This window comes from Pezoporus wallicus, unplaced genomic scaffold (genome assembly GCF_028554395.1).
Source record: "Pezoporus wallicus isolate ANWC-B61680 ecotype Strahan unplaced genomic scaffold, APGP_CSIRO_Pwel_v1 contig_3858, whole genome shotgun sequence".
Taxonomy (NCBI): domain Eukaryota; kingdom Metazoa; phylum Chordata; class Aves; order Psittaciformes; family Psittacidae; genus Pezoporus; species Pezoporus wallicus.
In genome coordinates this window covers 2,139,838-2,162,780 of record NW_026638754.1, presented here as the reverse complement: position 1 = coordinate 2,162,780, position 22,943 = coordinate 2,139,838, and the positions used below count along the sequence as shown (strand labels likewise).

General features: G+C 38.4%; 1 protein-coding gene across 2 annotated transcripts in view; it reads right to left on the bottom strand.

Annotated features, from left to right (window-relative positions):
- Nucleotides 1–22,943, bottom strand: part of CFTR (CF transmembrane conductance regulator) — an 88,762-nt gene that overhangs the window by 31,986 nt on the left and 33,833 nt on the right. For both annotated transcript variants that reach the window (XM_057412180.1, XM_057412181.1), the window contains exons 11-18: nucleotides 22,400–22,591; nucleotides 12,209–12,303; nucleotides 9,426–9,512; nucleotides 7,823–8,558; nucleotides 7,119–7,247; nucleotides 3,826–3,863; nucleotides 2,414–2,667; nucleotides 1,267–1,346 (exon numbers count right to left, since the gene is read on the bottom strand). In XM_057412180.1, the coding sequence (XP_057268163.1) occupies nucleotides 1,267–1,346; nucleotides 2,414–2,667; nucleotides 3,826–3,863; nucleotides 7,119–7,247; nucleotides 7,823–8,558; nucleotides 9,426–9,512; nucleotides 12,209–12,303; nucleotides 22,400–22,591 (1,611 nt within the window). The remainder of the gene's footprint in view (nucleotides 1–1,266; nucleotides 1,347–2,413; nucleotides 2,668–3,825; nucleotides 3,864–7,118; nucleotides 7,248–7,822; nucleotides 8,559–9,425; nucleotides 9,513–12,208; nucleotides 12,304–22,399; nucleotides 22,592–22,943) is intronic.

Here is a 22,943-nt window from a genome sequence, read left to right as displayed (position 1 = left end):
TTCCCAGGACGTATGCTGGAAACAAGCCTTTCCATCCAAAACCCAAAAAGTTTGCAATTCTACAATTAAAAAGGGCTAGAGACAGACTGAGAAAATTGGGGCTGTTCAGCCTGGAAAAGAGAAGGCTGCTTGGAGACCTCATAGCAGCCTTCCAGTATCTGAAGGGGTCCTACAAGGGTGCTAGAGGGAGACTCTTCATCAGATACTATAGCGATAGGACAAGAGGTAACAGGCTCCAACTTCAACAGGGGAGATTCAGGCTAGATATAAGGAAAAATTTCTTTACTGTGAGAGTGGTGAGGCACTGGAAAAGGTTGCCCAAAGAAATGACAAATGCTCCATCCTTGGCAGTGTTCAAGGCCAGGTTGGACAGAGCCTTGGGTGATATGGTTTAGTGTGAGGTGTCACTGCCCATGGCAGGGGGGGTGGAACTTGATGATCTTAAGGTCATTTCCAACCCTAACTATTCTATGATTCTACAACCCAGGAATGTAAAATTCCTTCAAATAACAGAGTCATCTAAAGCTTTTCTCCATCATAAATAGTTCTCCAGTTCCTGACAGCTTAAATCCCAGAGACTCAGGGGAAGCCATAAAGATGCAAAGGATAAAAAGACAAAATTATGCAGTCAAACTTGTTAAGGGGGGAAAAAAAGGGGGGGGGGGGGGAAGCACAGAACTGCCCAACTGAGATCAGAACACAAAACATCATGGTTCAAACTGCCTCAAAAGGCAGTCCTGGAAGAATTTCCCCAGAAGATAAGAGAACAGAAAACCAAAAATGTATTCAAGAAAAGAGAAGAACTACATTAGGGGTGATGCTAGCAAACTGGTAACAGAAGAGGCTAAGGATGTAAAGTAATGAAAATGAGTGAATGCACTCAACGGATAGCATGAAAAAGAAAATACTAATCTCGAGCCAAGATAAACAAAAGAAACTAATGAATGTCCTTTACACTTCTGAAGTTGAATGCAGGCAGAAGCAGGGATACTTGTACTGGAGGGGTCTGCAGGGCAAAAGTGTTTCTGAGCCTGAGTACTAAGTGGTTTGGACAAACATACACACATAGCTAAGTACTCAAAAAAGAAGCGATGAAGGCCACACACAACATAAGGACCTATGCAAATAGGTATACAGACTGAAAAAAAGAGGCATTTTATTCCAATTGCTATTTCTTCTTCTTAGTAAGATTTCTTTTGCATGATGTACAGCTGAAACTCTACAGCGCCATAAGACAGCAAAGTTTAGAACTTTTATTCTACAAACCTGTATGAAGTCAAATACTGTAAGTGGAAGTAAGTCATCCAGTATTGCCGTATCTTTGGAAAATCTGTTAAGCATGCCACCTATGAATTGAGGAAAAAAAAAAAAGAAAAAGAAAGTCAAACATTTAACACCCCAAAAATCCTACATTTATTACTTTAATAAAAAGAACAACTGTTTCTGAATACAAAATATTGAGTACAAGATTTTTTCTATTACATGTAATTCCACTACACTACAGTTTAGTTCAGCTACAGCTTCCTTCCCCATGGAGGAATCTGGCTCCACAACTTCTGTTCCAACTTTTGGAATTTTGAAAAAAAAAAAAGCCAACAACAAGAAAATGTAATAAAAACAAACAATTAAGCAGGACAGAGACAGAGACACAAAGCATAAGGTCTGTACCCCTTATGCAGCAGGCTCTGCTGATATACAGACAGTTTGCACAGCAGCATTTGCATGAGTTTGCACAACAGTTTCCTAGCTTCTGAGCAGAATTACTGTATTAATCACCAGGTAACAACAGAATTAAGAATTTAATGGAAAAATGAAGGCGAAACCCTATGCTGTATTGACATTTACCAGCATTTCCTGTAATTTAGTAAGCAGCAGTAAGAAGGGTAGAGGGTAGGAATTTTATGTACAGCGGGAGATAGAACTTGTTGCACCAGTTATGTAATGAACTCTGTATCAACTCCAGAGCCAAATTTGAACACGCATACCATTATTCACACTAGCTGAGGTTTATGCCATTTTAGTAGCACTACTCACGAAATCAAGCACTATTTATCATCCACATCTGACTCCTTGTCACTCACCACAGAGCTGACTACAGCTTTTCTATTACAGTTTTAGACAAGGTCTATTCATTAGAAGCTATTCTAGTTTTATTGCCTCAAACAGTTAACAGTTCATTTTCTCTAACTTAAAAGGTGATATTTCAGAAATGGAATTGATAACTGAAATATGTCACACTTAAAGTGCACTCAAGATTCATTAAAAGATTCACAAGTTACTTAATGTGGCAAACTTCTAACATTCAACTTGATTGAAAATATAAATGGAAACCAACAGTATCCTTCAACAGAATGAAAACTGTTTAATTGAAATGAAATCCATACATGAGTCAATCAGTTCCCATCTCAGTTACCTGCTTTCCAAGAGTTGAATGTTGACATAGGTGCATGAAGAACTGCATGCACCATCTTTTGATGAAGAGTTTTAGACACTGTGATAAGCGTATGCACAAGGGGCAAACCTCTGAAGATTCCCATGGCAAGCAGGGTATCTGCCACTCCCACGTAGATATAAATGATGTAGTAGGTGCTAGTGTCAGTGACAATCACAGGAGGTTTGTCAGAGGTACTGTTTTCTGATTGTGTTGCATTTGCTTTCAAGGCTATCCTATTTGATGGAAATTAAAAAAAAAAATGCATTACTGGAAATAGCATTTTTTTCTCTTATTTTCTCTACTGAAGAGTACTTCAATGTTCATTTATTTAAAAACTATGTTAATGGTTAGTTATATGTATTTCCAGTCACTTTTAAATATTGTCCTGTATGTCTGAAATGTAAATTACGAACTACCCCACAATCCACTGAGGCAAAGTAACCCTGTGTGTGTTCAGCGGTCAAGGCAATAAATGACTTACTCATCTACTCAGCTACCTTTGGTAATTCAGGAACCTACTGGCATTTGTAGCAATTTCTGAAATTAATTGCAATTGTGCAATGAAGGGGGTTTTGCCAAGATGGAAATTAAGCTCATGGTATAACCACAGCCCCTCCAATAATTTTCCCTAAACTACTATGAAAACGTCCTGCTTTGGTAGTCTCTTGCAGATCTACTGCCTGTTAAATCACTGACAAAACTCGTCTAATCATAGAAAACACATCCACCTCTTTTAATAAGAAAAGAAAAACATTTAAGTGTTGAAAAGAATTATTCTGGAAGTAAAATGCTTTAGGTGTACTGTAAAAATCAAACACCTTAGTGACCTACTGTAAGGGGACATCAAAATAAATCCCTCCTCCTCATCAGACCTATGTCACCATATGTTTTCAGGCTTAGCGCTTCAGGACAAAAACAGGGATCAAAAGCATTAGCCCAGGAAAAGCCACACTGTTGCTCTCTATGTTTTAACCTTCATCTGCCTGACCCTGTCACTTATTGGAATTTTTCACAGGTGAGCAGAGGAAACAGTACAAATGAACGGAAACTTCTCCCTTAAAATGTTCCCTAGAAAATGTCTCACCTGCCGTGCTCTGAAAGTGATGAACCACAGTGTATTCGGGATAAGTCCATGCATCTCTAGAGTCAGCTGGGCCAGAAAAAGTCTTGCATGCCTTGTTATGTGCTCAATAACAAGGCACAAACTGTTTGATTGTCAGCACTTAAAGAAGTACCAGCTTAAGATACCACCTACATGAGAGATTTAGACCATCCACCTCTGAACCATTTTATGGAATATAAGCTAGTGCCTATCCATATAGAATTCTGGCTGAATGCATTATTTATAGCAAAAATCAATACAATGGAGACCACAGGTTCTCACTACTTACTTTTTAAGAAACCACAATCCAGCAAGAGAAGCAGCTACCTGTGACCAAAGAAAACAAAGTCAATTTTTTTGTCTTGTCACATTATGCACTTTTTCTTACTTATCTTCTTCTACTGACTTTATAACTGTTTTTAGAGAGAGCATTATAAATGAATGGAAGTCAAACTTCCCTGAAGCAGAAAATTTTGTCATAACGGCTCCTCTTTCCACAGAAACTATTAGTGCATCCCACCAGGAAAGCTACATTTAGACTTGTATTACAATCAGGCTCTCAAGTGCCTAAATATTCTTTTATTGTTTTTTACCCTAGTATTAACAAAGGCTTGCTAATGCATTCCTAATGACAAGGAATATTCACTGTACGCTTTAACATATTTTAAGTTTTAAAGACTAAGATTTCTTCCTAAAAGAGACTCTCAGTATCTTCAAAGGCAGCTATTCAAATACAAATGTCAAACCTTTAACACTGTTATTTTTGCATTGTTGTTTTTGGTAGCTGATACCTACATTTGATATATCAACTCATCTGATATTTACATAATTCTCTACATAATCTATTTTAATACTTTTAAAATGTGGAATTGAACCATTCTTATTGTGAGATGCTTCAATGCTCAACAGAAGCTTACTCTGGAACACTATTTCTTGTCTGTCCAGTGAAGCACTGGAGATCTTCATGCAGTCCACCACATTTCAGTCTACTATACTTCTGCCTAGAATCTTTTTTCTAAAGGTTGACATAGTTTCTACAATACTCTTCCCATATATTTTTATGGCACTGGTACAGGAATGTATTGCCATAATACTCCGCTATCTAATTAATTCTTCTCCTTAGGAACCACTAACTTTTGGAGGTCTTACAGTAAATAACTCAAGATTGACCATGATGCCCTGAATTTAAACATTTGTGAGGATCAGGCTTCCTTCACAATAATATTTTCACATCTCTCACCAGAATTCTTTTCTCATCCTCACAACAGAGGAGCTTTTCACCTGTGAAGATGAAGGTAGATAATACAGTGACAGAATAACTTCACAAAGCCTTTCTATACGTTTCCAATCGTAACTGCTCTTCTCCCGGTTCAGCAATCCTAGTCTCTGCAAATTACATCTAGGAAATACAGTTCTGAGCCACTTAAAAGAGCTACAAACACACACAACCCCACAAATCTACGAAGAATGTACAACTGATGCACTATTTATGGTGATCTGTGTGGACTCACCCTGGAATCTGCAATACAAAGCAATCCATTCTAAACCTAAGATAGTATCTCCAGCATTTCCACAACACTCCCACCCAGCTCTGAAAGGTGTCACAACTTCACTTTCCATTTATGTGTCACTACTCTCCCAGTTCAGCTCTTGGACGCTCATCCCTAACCTCTCTGCATTGTCTAGGGGTCACAGTGTGGTGAGTGTCAGGATGATGGAGCTAGGTTTTTTTCAGTGATGTCCAGTGATAGGACAAGGGGCAATGGGTGTAAACTGGAGCATAGGAGGTTCCATGTGAACATCAGGAAAAATTTCTTTACTGTGAGAGTGACGGATCACTGGAACAGGTTGCCCAGGGGGGTTGTGGAGTCTCCTACGTTGGAGATATTCAAGGCCTGCCTGGACAAGTTCCCGTGTGATGTACTCTAGGTTACCCTGCTCTTGCAGGAGGGTTGGACTAGATGATCTTTTGAGGTCCCTTCCAACCCTTAGGATTCTGTGATTCTGTGATTCTGTGTAGGGTACAAACTGTTAGCACAGGCCACATAACCACTTGGCATGGTATTTCATCTCATGCTCAAAGATCTGCTAAAGGTTATATAGTCTGTACTATGGCTGAATATCTTCCAGCCCATTAACTTATCAATAGGCTTTTACTTAAGCAACAGTCATACTGGAAAGTTTAACTTAGATGGATACATTCTTTGTCATAGGATTTATTCTTCAATTAGAAGATAAGGCTTTTGAATTATTTAAAAAGGTTTCAGTCAAATTTAAAAGAAAAAATTGGTAATCAAGATTAGACATGTATGCCGAATATACAGGGATAAATCTGATATACCTCAAAATTTCCCTCTTCCCTAAAATGCACATTTAGCTTTGCTATTGTAAGTTTATAGAGGCATTTCCCACTAGCATGAAAACAAAAACTTACATAAGAACAGCTATGCATCTAAATACTGTCTTGCTTCTGGAGTTGGTTTAAAAATTTGGGATATCAAACGATCTAAGCTTCCAGGCTTTATTCCTAGTCCAAAAGAACTAATTTAAATCACCTGCAACATAACATTAGTGTAGATTCAGGATAACATCAATCATATCTTTCTCCAGGTTTGATGGTACTAGAAGTTTGAATACCACCATAGAACTGTTACAAACCTTTCATTGACACAGTCAGCCCAGAACTAGTTCTAATGGAACTCCTAATGGATTTTTCTCTTCTTTCATTTCATGTTGAAAAATGCCAAGAGAAGTTGGTACCATATATTATAAGTTGACATATGAATACAGGTTCATTAATCTCCCAGTCTTCTCCCTGAAACATGTTTCTTCCCTCAGAAAAACACTTGATTTAGAATACTAGGTGTAAAAGAGGACACTGCGAGATACTGTACATATGCTAAATGTCTTTCCTAAATTGGGAGACAAGTCAAATGCAGGAAATTTCTGTTACAATAAAAATAGTCAGACTTGCATCATCAGATAGGTTCCTCAGCACTTTTTCTGACAGTGTTTCCCACTGTACTTGGAAAAAGTCTTCCCTGCATGCTGCAGACCCACCCCATTCATCCTTAAATGCTGTCACAGGCATTCAGCCCTCTGCCTTACCACTCTTCTTTCACTAGGAGCAAAGCTTCTAACTTCCTTTTTAAAGCAATTCTCCAGAATTTATGTATGTGCTCAGAGGAAAAAAAAAAAAAAAGAAAAGTAATAGTTGCTGTGTTGCTGTTGAGCCCTCAAGGCTCTGAACAGTATCTTAGAATGGAAAATGGAAGATTATTCACCTGTGAACAAGAGACCTGCATAGGATAACAATTCTTATCTATGGTACCACACAGCAGAAAGTAAGTGTGATAATTTGAGAAAGTGGGTCTTCTGCTGCCATGCACTAATCACTATTTTTGGTGAGAAATGCTCATCTAAACAGTAGAAAAGTCATTGCAATATCACTTAAAGCAGTTGCCAATAAGTAATACATACATGAGCTAATGCTAATAAGAATCTGATGCTTCATCCTTTTTATCACAAAGTCTGAACAAAAATCCTTTGTAGTAACATGACATCAAGTGCAGATTTTCTTACCTCAATTAAGAAGACAGTCACACACAAAATTAGAACAAAAATCAAGTTTTTGTGGACGGTAACATATCTAAAATAGGTATTCCATGTGGTAACAGTACCCATGCTTTCAGCATCATCAGTGAAGCATTCCTGTCAAAGAGTTCACAAGACCATACTAAGAATGATATTATCTATATATGAGAATTTATGACACATGAATGCTGTTCTGCTAACTCAGTCCAAATAATTAAACTGCATCATTCAAACTGTCTGATAATGGCTACAGAGGAAGGTACTGGCAGGTTAAGTCATCTTTGATAGAAAAAAACAGTTTAGAGATAATCTGCAATTTTCAGACAAATTTTTGTGGGCCTTAACATTTCAAATGTCAATTTTAATAATTGTTTTAAAACAATGCTTTCCCATGTCATGGTTTCAAATTTCATTTTAGCATAATCTTAAAGGTAGATTAAAATTCTGCATTGAAGTCCTCTACAAATAGCATTCAAAAAACTGTGAAAAATCAGGCAAAATTTTTTTTTTAGGATTTCAACAATTTCAAGATGAAATTTGAGTTAAAATTTTCACAGATATTCCAAAAGGATATTCCATAGGGAAGAATTGCATTAGGAATGACATAGTCAAGCAGAAAAATAAGTAAGGAATATACTGCACTGAATATATCACCATGTCAAAACTCAGGATGAATGTAAATCAACACATACCTTCAAATCCTCTTCGTTGATTTCATCAGTTATGTCTAAGACACTGTCCCGAGACAAGCGCCTGGTGTAGATATCTATCTCAGAAGACAGGTTCGTCTGAGGCACCACTGACATTTTCCTAAATGTTGTACTTCCCTTTTTGGAAAAGTTTGGTCCGAGGTTCACAGAGGTGCCCGTCATCAGATTTAACACAGACTGCCTCCTCCGACCTTGCAGCAGCATATGGTCAGTGTTCAGCACATGACTCCGAAGCAGACCTACATCTCCCTGTTCCAAGTCAGGCACCAGTGACAGCCTCCTTTCTGGTGGGTCGTTGTGGCCATCTTCTATCCCATTGACTTGCATTCCATTCTTTTGCACTACTGAGAACTTTCTACCTGCATTAAGAGGGTTAATAATTACGGAGTTCTTCCTTTTGTCATTAAAATCTGATGTCTGTTTAAAAGATTGCTTCTTGGTTTCATTTCGTGATCCCATGCCTTCTCCTTCAATGGAAAATCGTCGGAGAGTCTCGGTTAGTATAGAATTTCTTCTCTCTGCACTGAACTGATCAAAAGAATCAAATCCCATCAGCTCTGAACTGAAGTCAGGCCGTTGACCCTGAAGTTCAGAAAATGTCCCATAAAAATAGCAGCTCCCTTCATGTAAAATTAGTATTTTGTCAGCAATCTTTAAATGTTCCAGTTTTGAAGTAACTAAGATCCTAGTTTTATTCGCCATCAGCTTGCATACACAGCTATAAAAGATGAAAGTGTTAAAAGCAAGATTTTTTCCTTCGTTATTAAATATTGCTTACATCCCTTTCACTTTCAATCTATTCCCTTTTACCTCCCCCCTCCCAGGATGTGCAGCCTTGCGCACTCCCTCAAACTACAAAGGAAGCAGTAAGGCTGAGATGTGTAAAGGGTGAGTACTTTACCGCAGGAACCAAATGAAGAGGAGAAAATTTAATCATTTTCAATCCAAAAGGCACAGTTCAACATGAAAATTAAATACTTCTTTTCATCTTACGGTTTCTTAGATCTTTTGCTGCCAAACAAGTATTAGCTTGATTTCAAAACATCAAACTTATGATGACTGAAAAGCTCATGCATAACAGTGTGTATGTCCTTACTCTTTCAAGCTCCACCTCCAGGACAAGTAAAAAGTCTATGTCCCTGTCCTGCCTGCTGCCAATCTCCTGGTCAGTGGGCACTTTCAGGTGACCAGTTTTTCAGTCATTAGAAAAATAAGAGAAAATACAGCTTTTTGTAAAAATTTATACTTACAAAGCAGGTGTTTTAAAATTAAAGCCTTTCTAGTACACAGATATACCAGATATAAAGCCATGCTCTCTGGGAGGAATAGATTATAGCAGGCTCAATATGTTGCAATGGAAGAGGGAGCATTAATGCACACACCTGGCTCAGGCTTGTCCCCAGCAAAGTATCCTGTGTCCTACTGCTAACACAAAATACTCAGCCACAAGAATGCCTTAAAATAAACAGCCCTAAAACATACAATTTTGATCATTTCAGTATTGTTTTACTGAATTCCTGTTCTTGGTTTTACTTTGTGCTGCTTTGTGGGATTCTTAAATACAATCTATCAAAATATACAGTACCTTTCAAATATCTCTTTTTCTGTAAAAATGTCTAAATGCCCAAAAGGAGAATCCATGAGATACAAATCAGCATCTTTGTACACTGCTCTAAACAGAGAAAACAGAAATTACATTAACTTTCACAAGTCTTATAAATTTACGTAAATATAACTTAAAGACAATGCCTTTGTCTCAGAAACTCATAACTGGTAGACTTTATGACAGCATCAATGTGGAGCTGGAGTTCAGTTTTAAATACACTTGCAAGACACCTTTCAGTAAAGCCTTTCCTTGCTGCAGACCACATTACAAACCAACTGGGTTTTCTCTTAATTTCTGTGCAATCAAAGCAAGCTATACAGCTGCCTTTACATAGGTTACTCTAAAGACCTGTTTATGGCCTGAATCTGACAGGCGCCATCAGTGTATAATGACCACTTAAATGGGAATTTGCTACCTACTGTAATGCCTACCGATACCTGAGGGAATGCTACATAAATGTAATTGTGTGAAAAGATTAGGTCTTAGCACTTAGTTTTAAAGTACTTCAAAGTAACTGTGAGCAAAGACAAGTGTATTAGTGAGCCGTGATCTAGCAAACGATATCTGAAATGGAGATGTACAATAGTTTGTGGTCAGGACATGAAAAACTATTTGTAGCATTAGGACCTTAAGCTTTATGTGACTGGACATGGATCACTGAGATCTAAAGCTGGAGTTAAGAAGGTTTTTTATTTCAAATCGATTCAAAAAGGCCCCTTATCTACCTCTGTGAATATGAAAATCATGAAGTGATATGAATCAGGGTGTAATTAGCAAGGAAAATTTCGACAGCTGCATTTCGGTACTTTTTAAAGTACTCTAAAATGAGTTTTAAAATCATTATGTTAAACAATGTGAGAATATTTAACCACCAGGAGAAAAAGCCCTCAATAATAGCATATTATGTTCATGAACCAAGCAACTTCATTGAAAAATCCTCTGTCACGATGGATTTCACTGACCATACATTATGATGTAGTGGCTGCACAACAACAAAAGTTCATACTGTTCTTGGCACTTCTATCAGCAAAAAGTTTGCATTTTTTTTTTTCCTGGAATAATGGTAGCACTCAAATTATTGCTATAATTGGTATGTTGGGCTTAGTAGCTATACATGACCGCCTTTAGGGTACCAGGCCAGTGAGGCAGCTCAAAGCCAGGGCAGGGGCTGTTTTTTTTCCCTTGATCTTTTCTTTCCCCCTGTTATAGCTGGAAGGCATTGACAAAGCTCTAGAAGAAAGATGGACTTGGGCAATCTCTATCAGCTTCTCATGATGGCTGGTTGATGGCACTTTCAGCTGGAAGTCTCATTTCACATGACTTTGCACAGAGTACACCAGAAATGTGCATGAAGACAGTCAAGCAAATAACATCCAGCTTATAAGCAGTGCAGATGGGGCTGTAAACCTAAATTTTCTCCTCTAGCTTTCTTAGAACTTTATCTGCAGCCCACACCTCAACCACCTGCACACCTTGCAGCATGCCGAGTTTAGAGTGGAGCCCAAACAAAATGTAAAGCAGATATAGCCACTGACTTTGGGACATTTGTTTTTTTTAATAATAATTATGTAGCTGACAATAAATATACTATATCAGTTATGTGACCCTCCAGTAAATGAACTGTGACTATCTGAAAAATAACAGATGTGATTATCCACAGAATCTACGAAATATTTCCTTAAATGTTGAATTCCAAATGAAAATCTAAGTGGGTTTCAGAATCATAGAATAGTTAGGGTTGGAAAGGACCTTAAGATCACCAAGTTCCAAGCCCCTGCCATGGGCAGGGACACCTCACACTAAATCACATCACCCAAGGCTCTGTCCAACCGAGCCTTGAACACTGCCAGGGTTGGTTGGGTTTTTTTGCTCTGAAAGCTTTGCCAGATCCTCCTGTTCTCTCTTACCACATAAATCAGAACCATCCATATGTCTTTTCCCTCTCACAAATTTGCTAGAAAGATCCACACTAAAAGACTCTCTGTGTTAATGAACCCATCTTTTAGCCTCACACAGACATGCATATCTTTCATGGGTTGCCAGTGTGGATCATCATAATGTGCTTTAACTTCTACCCAGAGTTTCTGAGCATGGGAACCACCACAGTTTGTACTTGGCACAGAAACAAGTGGGGCCATTTACACATCAGAGCTGTCATTACTAAAACTCTGATGACAGCTAAGTGATTCCACTGACACACATTGCAAATTTGTTAGACAAACACCTACGTTATTGCTCTGTAGATCTTCAAAATTGCTAACATGGGAAGGTCAAACAGACAAGGCCAGATCGTTATTCATAGGTACTGGCTAGCCATTCCTTTCTTAACCATTCTATGAGTCTATGATTTCACTTCTTTTTTTTTTTTTTTTTTTTTTTAAACAGAAAAACCAAAACTATTAGCAACATTTTTTGAAACATGGAATTTTTTCATCTGGAATCTTTTGTACACGTTTCTTTGGTACTTGGAAAGCTACACTTACAGGACTAAATCTCCATAGACATCTTGCATCAGGGAGTGAAAGATTTATCTTCAGCTAAGCCATGGCATGCATCTAACATCAAACTTTCAAAATCTAATAAAGAAATATGCAGGTGTATCACAAACACAGTTACATAGCAAAACTCAGATTTCTGAGAGTAAAATGAAGTGCAAGCTGGTGGATATTTATTTAGCAGGACCTGGTTCACATATATTTAAGTGCTCAGTCGTAATAATTTCCTTATACAAGAAACAGTACATTACTTGGAGAGTAAAATACCTTGCTAGTGAGATTCGTGCTCGCTGGCCTCCACTCAGAATGATTCCACCTTCACCCAGCACTGTATAATCTTTGTCTGGGAACTTGGAAATATCCTGTTAACATTGTTTTAAAGAATTAGACATGTATTTTCCATATCCAAGAAACTCAAGTTAGACTGGATAGAATCACAATGCACAACAGTGTACAGACAGGTTAGACAGAAGTGGTAAAAAAACCCTCCCACAGAGGTTTATTTCTTTAAGTTGTTTATGTAATCAGAAATGGTTATAAAAGAAAATGTGTAATTCTACTGCAGAGAGCAATCACAAGCTGCAAGATCTCAAGAATAAATATTTGTCTTGATTGCTAGATCTCTATAAAAGCAGAGAATGTACCTTCATACAATATCAAACCAAGATGTTAACTGGTTGTGTTTTCTGTCAAGTAACAATGGCAAATGCATTTACCACTGAAGTTAGGGAGAACAAGAAGCTAACTCGGGATCTGAGTTCTTCAGAGCCCAGAGAATTTAATACCTCAAGTATGTTCATTAAAAAAGGCTTGCATAAAATTCCTAGCCAGGAATGCCAGGAATACTCAAGGTTTGCAAAAGGTCTGGGAGCCAAGTTCCACTGCTTGGGCTGTGTGTTACTTACAGCTCATGACCATGCTAAAAATTAATCTTTAGCCAGTGGAAAAAAAATAGAAAATTCCATTTCCTTCTCATGTGAGACAGAGAAAGGAGTAAAGGACATCCTTGTGCCCCACTGGCAGAGGTGGCCAGAAACTTTTTGAGGGGAGTATTTAGCACCAAAATTGACAATCCTTGCAAACCACAATAATTCATGGAAGTTGGGACATGGAAAATGGCTTGCGTGCTTGAAGGCTGCCTAGTTTTAATACTCCTACAGTTGCTCTAAATTCTGCCTTCTAGTCTTCGCTGGCCTACGTCTTTAAGCTACTATAGTGATACCACTGTAACTGTGGTAGATTCAGGGCACTCCTCCCAGAAATATGGGCTGATGACTCCCCTGTGCCCCAGGAAACCAAAGTTTCCAGCAGGTGTGACACCAGGGTAGTTTGCCTTGTGCAAAGCTGGGAGTCCTGAGCATCCTAGAAGCTCCCAGTGCCTGTGCTCCCCACTCGGCAGCACAGGACTGCTGCTCTTGCTGCCTATGCACGTCCTCCCACTCCAAAGACAGGGATCCCCCACAGCCAAGGAAGCTGTCCAAGGCATCTGATACCAGACAAAATCAGCTCCAGTGTTCTCATGCCTTACAAAGATGTGCAACTTCTGGAGGAAAAAAAGTGGTATGCAAAATTCCCCGGAAAGTGAGCTGCTGGGAGCAGGCTTTAGGGAATGGTGTGGAAAAGGCAGCCTGATTTGTGGTCTCTCTTCCCCCAGGCAGCCGAGAGACATACAGGAACTCTGCAGTCTGCATGCACTCCACAGCACCCACAGAAACCCTGCGACATCTGGGAAAAATACCAGAAGACATGTGAAGCACTTCCAGTGCAATCCAACCTTCGGATTGTAAGTTGAACTGCTCTCTAGAAGTTTGCATTTCATATGAAGTCAGATATAATCCAGTTTTGACCACCCCTGTTGTGATGTTGATGGTTAATCACTCTGTTGGGCAGCCTTTTGGCAATCCAAGCCTCTGAGGTTTTGCAGAGTAAATAAATAAATAAAACCCCTTCCAGATAAATGTTTCCTTCTTCCTCCCCTGCAAATTGCCCTGACCTCAGGAACAGAGTGAACAATGCTGTTCACCCCTGGATCACTGACAGACAAAAGGTCCAGCCACTCAAGGACTAGAAATTGACTGCCTGGTCAGTCAGGAAATGGGAGATTCTCCCCTTTAATTTGATAATAGCGTTTACTTCCTGACTTAGAGGATTCTGACCTTAAAATCAAGATGCTCTTATGCATGGAAAATCTATTGCAGGTGATTTTTAAATTCTTCTCATGTTAACTAGTTATTTCCCTCTTGTAAAATGAGAGCCACTCAAGCAAATCCCTGGTACTAACAGAACAGCTCAGGTATTTGAAGAAAGAGGGATGTGACAAACAATGCCAGCAACATTTTTAAAAGAGAATTTTCTAACAAAATCATTGTGCTGTAATAGGTCATCAAGTATTTAGAGTGAACATGTGAAATTCTGGCACAAAAGCTTTTCTGGCATCTATTTGAGACAACCTGCTCAGATACCTGTGGTTTCACGATGCATGCAGGAGCCATGTTATTCATGTTACTTTGACATTTACCCAGTGTCTTCACCTGAACATTGGGATTTGCTTGGTTAATTATCTAGGTATCTAAGCTGATTTCCACTGTTTCCCATTTCTACCAGTATTGCTGCCAGTAATGATGCTGGTGCTACAGCTGTTCCCTAATTCTGCTTCTTCCAGAAAAGCCCAGGTGAAGAACTGGGCCCAGTGTGTCCTCCCCTGAAAACAGGGTAAAATCCTAGCCCTGCTGAAATTAATGCCAGGGCTCCTATTGTTTTAAATGGTGGTGGTATTTCGTCAGATATATTTCTCTGCAGGTGCGTCAACACGGAATTTTAATCAGACTTCTAATGAGTTCCCCTTCTGCTCTTTTCTACCCTTCACCTCAGGATAATATATGACATGGAACAGACAAAGAACTTTTCAGGCTGTAATCATCATAATTAAAAAAATGTTTAGTAATTTCTTTCAAAGGCGTAAACAGAGTGATGAAGTTCAGTAGACACACAATGCTATTTGTTGGAACATGCATTACCTATTGTAAAAAAGTACATAGGGCTGGTCCAAATACATCCTTGCTGTCATTTTATGCAGGAAGTGAAATCAAGCCAGGGACAAAACCCATGTAATGATGCTGAACGGCACAAAACCCAGCACATTAATAAAGTAGCCGCTGGATTTTCTTTAACATTTCTATTTCTAAATGCTTACATAGAGAAACCTATTGGTAAATATTCAGAGAAGAAACCCCCCACAGTTCTCACAAACATTAATTACTTTTGTGGGTGCTTCTAATATCAGGAGCTAACGAATCTCAAGTTGCACACCCAAGAAGAAAGCACCCCTCTTAACATCTCTTTGGTTTTAAAACAGTGTAAATGTCATATTCATCTACCTCAGCAGCAAAGGGATGACTGTTATAATACCTCTATGCTTTGTATGGAAGAAAACAGCCAAGAGGGTTTAAGGTAATATCTCTTTTCAGGGTGAAGAGGAAATATGGTCTGGTTATAAAAAAAACAAAAACTCAAAATGAACTTCACACTCCAAGTCTTTTCTGTAGAGATTTTTTGTTAGCAAAATAATTTGATAAATCATTAGCAACAATTAAGATAATAAAGCATGATAAGAAATAATTTTCTAAGAAACACGCTTTTCAGCAAGCAGTTGCTTTATATATCCAAGGCTATTCAAAATACTCAAGCAGTTCTAATGATAGAACATATATATTTTACTTATGAGGGCTCCTCTTCCTTAAATATATCCTTAATAATGTAGCCTTTGATCTTCCCTCTCCTGCCTTCCCTCCCCTGCCTTCCCTCCAAAAAGATAAAACAGTCCTGAAACTAAATGGAACAGAGCAGCAGTCTTGAATCTCTCCATTTCATCTTCACTGACCCTTTCCCCTGTTTCAATTCTGTTTTTTCTACAGTCACAGTTTCTTTACAATCTCTATCCCCTTCCCTTTCTTCATTGCCATTAACATTCCCCATGTTTATTTTCTTAGTTCCCAGAAAAGTCTCCCCATTCACATTGCTACCTCCTTTCTCACCTACCAAAATACTCCCTTTTTCATCTTCTTTCTCTCTTTGCTTTAAAGAAACTGCCTCTGTACATACTTTGCAATTCCCCTTCTATAGTATGGACTACTTGCAATAAATTAGAAGAAAAATAATGAATCCCTTCTTGTATAAAATGCCAAGCAAAGCTCAACAGAAGTTAAACAGAAGCAGCACCAAGGGTTTCAAGCAGCAGCGGTAATACTCTTACACTCTATTTGATAATTTTTGTCTTGAGTTCTAAGACGAAAATTTACTGTTACCTGCTTTGACATTAACATATTAACATAATTATTGCTGTGCTTCCAAGCCATCATATCCAATTCTAATACACCCATAAGGAGAAAGAGAACTGAAACAAACCTCCAGATTTCAATTCAGTGATTACTAAAAATCTTTAGATAAAGAATTTGAAATTTCATTTTGTAGGAAGTGTAACTTTCAGTTTGTCCTGATTTTCAGGGAAAAGAAAAATAAATCTTGGAAGTAAGACAGATATAAACTACACTGCAAAATTTCAAGTTTTCAAGTTCTGAAATCAAAGCTTGTGTTTCAGACTTATACCTACAAGTGAACATTTCTGTTAATTTTTAAAAGATGAAGAATTTTCAGTATTTTTTTATATGATGGCTTTTAGGTAACCAGCTTGAACATACCTGAGTCCTCATTTTCATGGGCCAGAAGTCAGAAAACCAGATCTCTTTAAGGTATATCAAATCAGAAGTTACTTTAAAAAATTTTACTTTATTTAGGAAAGTCTCCTCTCTCTGCCTGTGATTCCTGAAGCTGAGGCTTTTGTTAGATTTCAGCTGAACCATTTATGAAGGCTTCATGACACAAAAGCACACGCTTTGTTTTTGTAAGAGTTTGTGACCTTGAGCAGAGTTTCAGGCTCACCCAAACCTCACACGAATGCCGGCAAAACTTGCTTTCTCTATGGTGAAACATTCTTGTGGAAGAGATTTCTGAAACATGAAGTAGTCAGTATGCTGTTTGTGGGTGGATTAAACACAGGGTAAGGGAATTAAATACAATTCCAGAAGCGACACAGAAATAGGACAACATCCAAGGTAATCGGTCCAGAGCCCTGTACCTAAGACAGAGAAAGGGGTGGGGAGAATTGTCTTGATTGAAACAGGTTTTTAACTAAACGATATCAAAACAGAACATTGCAGAGGGGCTCTGTTAAACAAATTTACTTGACTATTGATAAACTTCTTAAAATCAGTGTATTTGGGAGTTTGAGTCCACTTTTTTCTCTAATTGAGATGCTCTGCTGCTATAGAGAAACTGTGCTGGCTTATTTACTTCTAGTTCCCCAGGGAACTCACTGTGTCAGCAGTTTCACTGCTGACCTGACCATGATTTTGGGCCACAGACAAGAATTTCAGTTAGAGGAGTCTGCTCATGCCAGTGGATCATACCAGTGCAAGGCGGAAAAAGTATAAAGGGCTTTTGGGCCCACGTGTATGAGATGCAGTGGCTGTAGTGAGAGGCTTGAAATATTATGTGGACTTTCTGTCTGCAAGAGGCATTTATGCTATTTTAGCTGTTTACATTAGGATGAGATGAACTTCACCTTGACATGCCTGTTGCTCTCCTCAGCTAAGAGAGGCCAAGTAACTTTCTCTCACTTAGTTTACACTGTAGACATGCATGATTAGGTAACCAAGCTACCTCTTAATATCCTCTTGGAGAGAATTACCTACCAAAGACCACTCAGTTCTAGACTCAAATCCTTATTATTCCCCTCTTCTGCACACTCTGTAATCTGCAGTTTGCAATCCCTTGTCAAAAACAGGCACAAGATCAGGGTATGAAATATTTCATTCACAGACATCATAACCTCTCAACTCCTACTGATTTAGTTATCTGAAAAAAAAACCTGCCCAATCAACCAACCAACCAACCAACCAAAATCAGACAACTGCCAAGCCAGCACAAATAAAAAAGGGTGGAGCAGTACAGTGGGATGAAAGGATATGTGTTCTTATTTCAGAGCATCCTTGACATTGCAGCGAACACATCGAACATGTAGGAACACAAACCACGGCTTGGCATATTGACTGTCTCTAACTATTTTCTCTAGAACTTAATTTCTTAGATGAAAACGAATCTCCTGCACTCCCTGTAAAACCACCTCAAGAAAACATAGGATCTGGCCCAAAATTTCTTTAGTACTATTATATGATGTGATTTCACATGGTAACACTTCCTCTATTTGCATGCCATGTTAAACATTATATTTACGAGCAGCTGGTGGCTCTCAAATCAGAACATGTGTTTACTTTAAGAGTGGTAATCTCTTAAGGGTAGTTTGCCATTATACATTTATGGCCTCTTAGGTAACTATTGAAGGATCAAATGAACTAACAAGGTGGAAAAATATCTATCTTACATTGCAAAAAGGTAAAAATGGAAGTCATGGAAGTATGGCTTCAAAACAGATGAATAAATAAATAGGATAGGATATGATGTTTGTTGATTTTTTTACAGGAATAACTATAACAGACCCGCTTCTGCAGTCTTGACTGGAGGAATGCATTTTCTTAGGATGATTTTGTTCAATGTTAACAGCTTCAGACACAGTTTCAACTGCCCAAAGGGTTTGCCTTTTTAACTGAGCAAGTGCTAAAACCAAACAAAAATCTCACACCCTGTGTATAGTAGGCTTATTAATACTGATTTTGCACTGTGAAATTCTGAAAATCAAGCCACATTCCTTTGTCATTTTTAATTATAGCAGTAATAAGGATTTTGCAAGCCCAACTGGCTACTCCTACAATTTCTCATTTCTATTCTTGTTATCCCTTTCATGACATTAATACAATCCTTCACTCTCCAGGGAAGTTATACCTGTGGAATTACTTCAAATTTAATAGCAGGTTTCCATAGACATATAAACTCATCCAGTTTGCATCTCCCTATGGCTTCTGCTATTGAGCAATGAGAATAAAACTCAATCAATTATGCAGGATGGTTTTTTTGGTGTTCAATTTGTTCATACTTGGTCCTTAATTTAAAGTGGTAGGCAAAAGTTCATCTTCTCTTGCTAACAGATTTTTATCATGAATGTGAGAAAAAGTACTTGATAAAAAGGGTAAAACACCTTATCAAAAACAACAAAAAGAAGGTAGCATAAGCTACCAATTCATTTTATCTTACTTTTTGACTACCTTTAAGCTTGCCTATGGGGACTGTGTATAGGAAATGAGTTCAGAACCAATTATACCTTGGCTTCTATCACAGCATCCCAGTATAAGATTTTAAAGGCAATACCCCTGTGGTAATACCTGCATATTCAAAATTGAACCCATTGAAACAATTTATTTCAGAAAAGATTCTGGATAAAGGAAAATGGTAAGGACTACTGATCAGTGTTGGAATGGTTTGATCTAGAAGTTGAAAGCCTTCACCTCCATAAGTGCTAACTGCGATCTTCATTTTAGAAGACATGTTAAATCGGGTGCTCACCCTGCTTGCTTGGTAAAACACTGTTCCTGGAGGAAAGGAAAAAAGCAGAAGACGGCAGTGGAAAAGGAACAAGCAGCCTTTTTTCTATGCCTTTTTGTAAAACTTTTAGCACTATAATGTTTCACAGAATGTATCATGTCACTGAAATGTACCAGCCTTCCCTTGAGTTCATCATCACACAAGAACAAGGGCAGTGTCTATGCATCACTTATATCTTACTGCAGCCATGTTTAGTTTGTGATGAGTTTTCAGAAATAGTTTTTGCCAGTAAGGCTGTTTCTATTGGATATCAAGAACGTCAAAGTAGCTTTTAATCACAGTCCCTTTATCTTAACTCCAAAGCAGTCTCTCTTTTGTTCTATTACCCTCTACTGCTCTTAACCTCTGCCCATTTCCAAATTCCAGTAACTAGAACAATGTTGTAAAACATGATTTTACCTCCCGTGATGGCCTACTTACTCCCAAAGGAAAAATATCATAGAATCATAGAATAGTTTGGGTTGGAAAGGACATTCAAAGGTCATCTAATCCAAACCTCCTGTAATGAGCAGAGAATCTTTAACTAGATCGGGTTGCCTAGAACCACATCCAGCCTCACCTTGAAAGTATATAATCAAGAAATGGAATTATAATTAAATTCTGAATCATTTTACATAGATACAGCAGGCTACATTACCACAAAGATACACATGTAAGCTGTACAAACAACCAGCCATTGGAGTAATCTCTTCAGAGAAGTGGTGGACACCCCAGTGTTGGGTGTCCTAGCTGGGACACCCAACCAGATTGCTGGGACATCTAGTCTAGGTCATGCTTGCCAAGAAAGGTTGGACCAGATGATCCTTGATGTCCTTTCCAACCAAGTAATCTATGAAGTTTAAGAAGTACCTTAGGCATGCTTTACTGATGCACATAGAGATGTATATGAGAACCCTTCTCACGCTTCTTCTGTATCATATGCCTACATAGTAACCTCCTGCAATAGTGACAAGCAGTGGTACTTAGACCTGACAAACTTCCCTCACTGAACCTTTGACACACAACTGTCTTCCATTGTGGATCCTTTCAACAACTCAGATCTCATACACTTGTTACAGGGTTGCACTGTGGTATCCCTTACCCTTGGCAGAAAGCTAAAGAGCAGAGCTGTGAGGACCAAGAACCATGAATTAAACTCATGGCACGATACTGCTGCTGCAAGCATGCCATCAAGTGGGACTACTCCTTGAAGAGCCTGTATAACAACTAGATTCAGCAACAGACCTATATTCAGGTGAAATATATAACTACTGGAATATATAACTAATATCTAGGAAAGTTGCAGAGAAGGGGGCAAAGTGAACTCCCTTAGGCAAAAACCTTCTGGTAACTCTCCTATCTGATGTATGAGAACACACACAACCCCAAGCCACCAAAGCACTAACCCTTGTCATAATAAACCCTTAAAAGGTCACACTGGCGAATAAACAGGGAATTAATATTGGAAATCCGTCCTTCAATCTGCTGTAGTAAGTCCTGTTCAGTAATTAAGATGTTAAAGCTAACAAGACTAGAAAGCATAATAATAGCAATAAGGTAATGCATTTGGCTTCCTTCCAGACCATTATGCCTTCTCTTCAGGCAAGCCCAATTTATACAGCTTCAGTCCAGAAGAAAACATCCTTATAAGTATCAAGCTTGATCTCATATAATAAGCCCTGCTAGGAGGTGAAGCATATCATTCCACACCAACACAGATCAAAGCTGGCCTGACTAAGCCTGTTTGGAGAACAAAGGAGCCACAGCCTACTGAGACACCAAGCCATGCCACCACCACCATGTCACCAAGCCGTCCCACCAACACCAGGACACCAAGCTGTCTTGAACTGTTGAAGCCAGTTGTTTCTGAGAGCTTTGGCACTAACTACAACTTTTATGATGGGGGTTAAGGACTTCAGAAAGCCTGACACAGAAGTTGTTAATTCTCCTGTCTTCAGAAGCTTTCAAAGATTTCCAGCAAACCGCAATCCAAACACAAGCTCAAATGGCCATAAACATATAAGAAAAGATTAATTTACTGCTTAACTATAGCCTGCTCTGAGATAAAGCACACTAACCTCATCTCATTTTTAAACAGACTTGCTATTGTTTTTCTGCTTAACTGGCACTAAAAGAAAATATGTTTTACTGTGCGACCTAAAGGCAGATCCTATTCAGCACAGTTAAATATTTATTGTTTTCATCTACATGTTACACACAAAATGCCTGATCTTAAGGCACAGCAATAAGGGTGCAAAGGTCTAAAAAGCTGGCTCCTTTTGTATCTTACAATGTCAAAAGGTATCTTTTCCTATCCTGGCAACATCACACACAAGGACATTTCCACGTCATCGTACTAATTGTGGGCTACATATCACATGAAAATCAATCCTGCACTAATTTCTAGTGTGAAAATTTTCAATGCTCACACAGAAAACCCCAGTTTTAGTCAAGATTTTCCTCTAAATAACGCAGGTTTCAGACACAGAGTTCTAATTACCCCTGGGCTATTTATGAATTGCAAAAGAAAAGATGGAAACAGGTTAATTTCCAAGATTGTAAGGAAAAGTTTCTTTATGGAGAAGAATGTGAAAAAAGTTTTGTAGGAGTACTTTTTACATCATTTCTTCAACGTTAATATGTTTACCCAGGTTTTTAACTATCAAGGAAGACTGAGAAGGCAGACACCTTATAATATCTGAGCCAGCTTATTTAGCTCCTGTTGCATAAACTACCAGAACTGGCATGGTCAATCTATCTCCCAAGGAGCTGGCAACAGGTTCACTTGCGATTCCAAAAATCTGGGATGCAAGGCTGAGTTCCTTAAATCTCAGAAATGTCTCGCTTACTTAAAGCTCCACTCTTTTTCTTTGGGGTTTTTCACTTTGGTTGGGTCACAGGTCTTAAGAGTCCTAGATGACTGACCTCTTCCAGTTGGCAAGCTTTGATGACACTCTTGTATCGGTATTCATCATAGGATACACCAAAAATTATGTTTTCTTTTATTGTTCCAGGCATGATCCAGGAGACTTGAGGCGAAAAAGATATCCTTCCACTGTGTTTGATTTTACCCTGTGAAGGCTCCAATTCTCCCATTATCAGCATCAGAAGAGAAGTCTGAAAATTCATTAACACTTGGTTAATAGATCTGTACAACCAGAAGAAATGTTAAACAAAGCGAGAATCACTCTTGCTAAGTTACTTAAATGGTACATTTGTCTTGTAGATAGTGTCCCTGTAGGTACTTATGTAGTGCAGGCTGCAATTAGTGGGGATTTTCATGATATGTATGGTTCTGAAAGGCCTCTGAAGTGAGAGAAACTTCATTCAGTGAACAATAACAATTGTGTAATATCTTGAAAAAAAGGCATGCTGCTGCAAAAGTATATATTATTATATGCAATGATATATTTTTATTAACCTTCTAGTAATTTTACAAGGTAAAAATGTGAGACATATACAGACATAA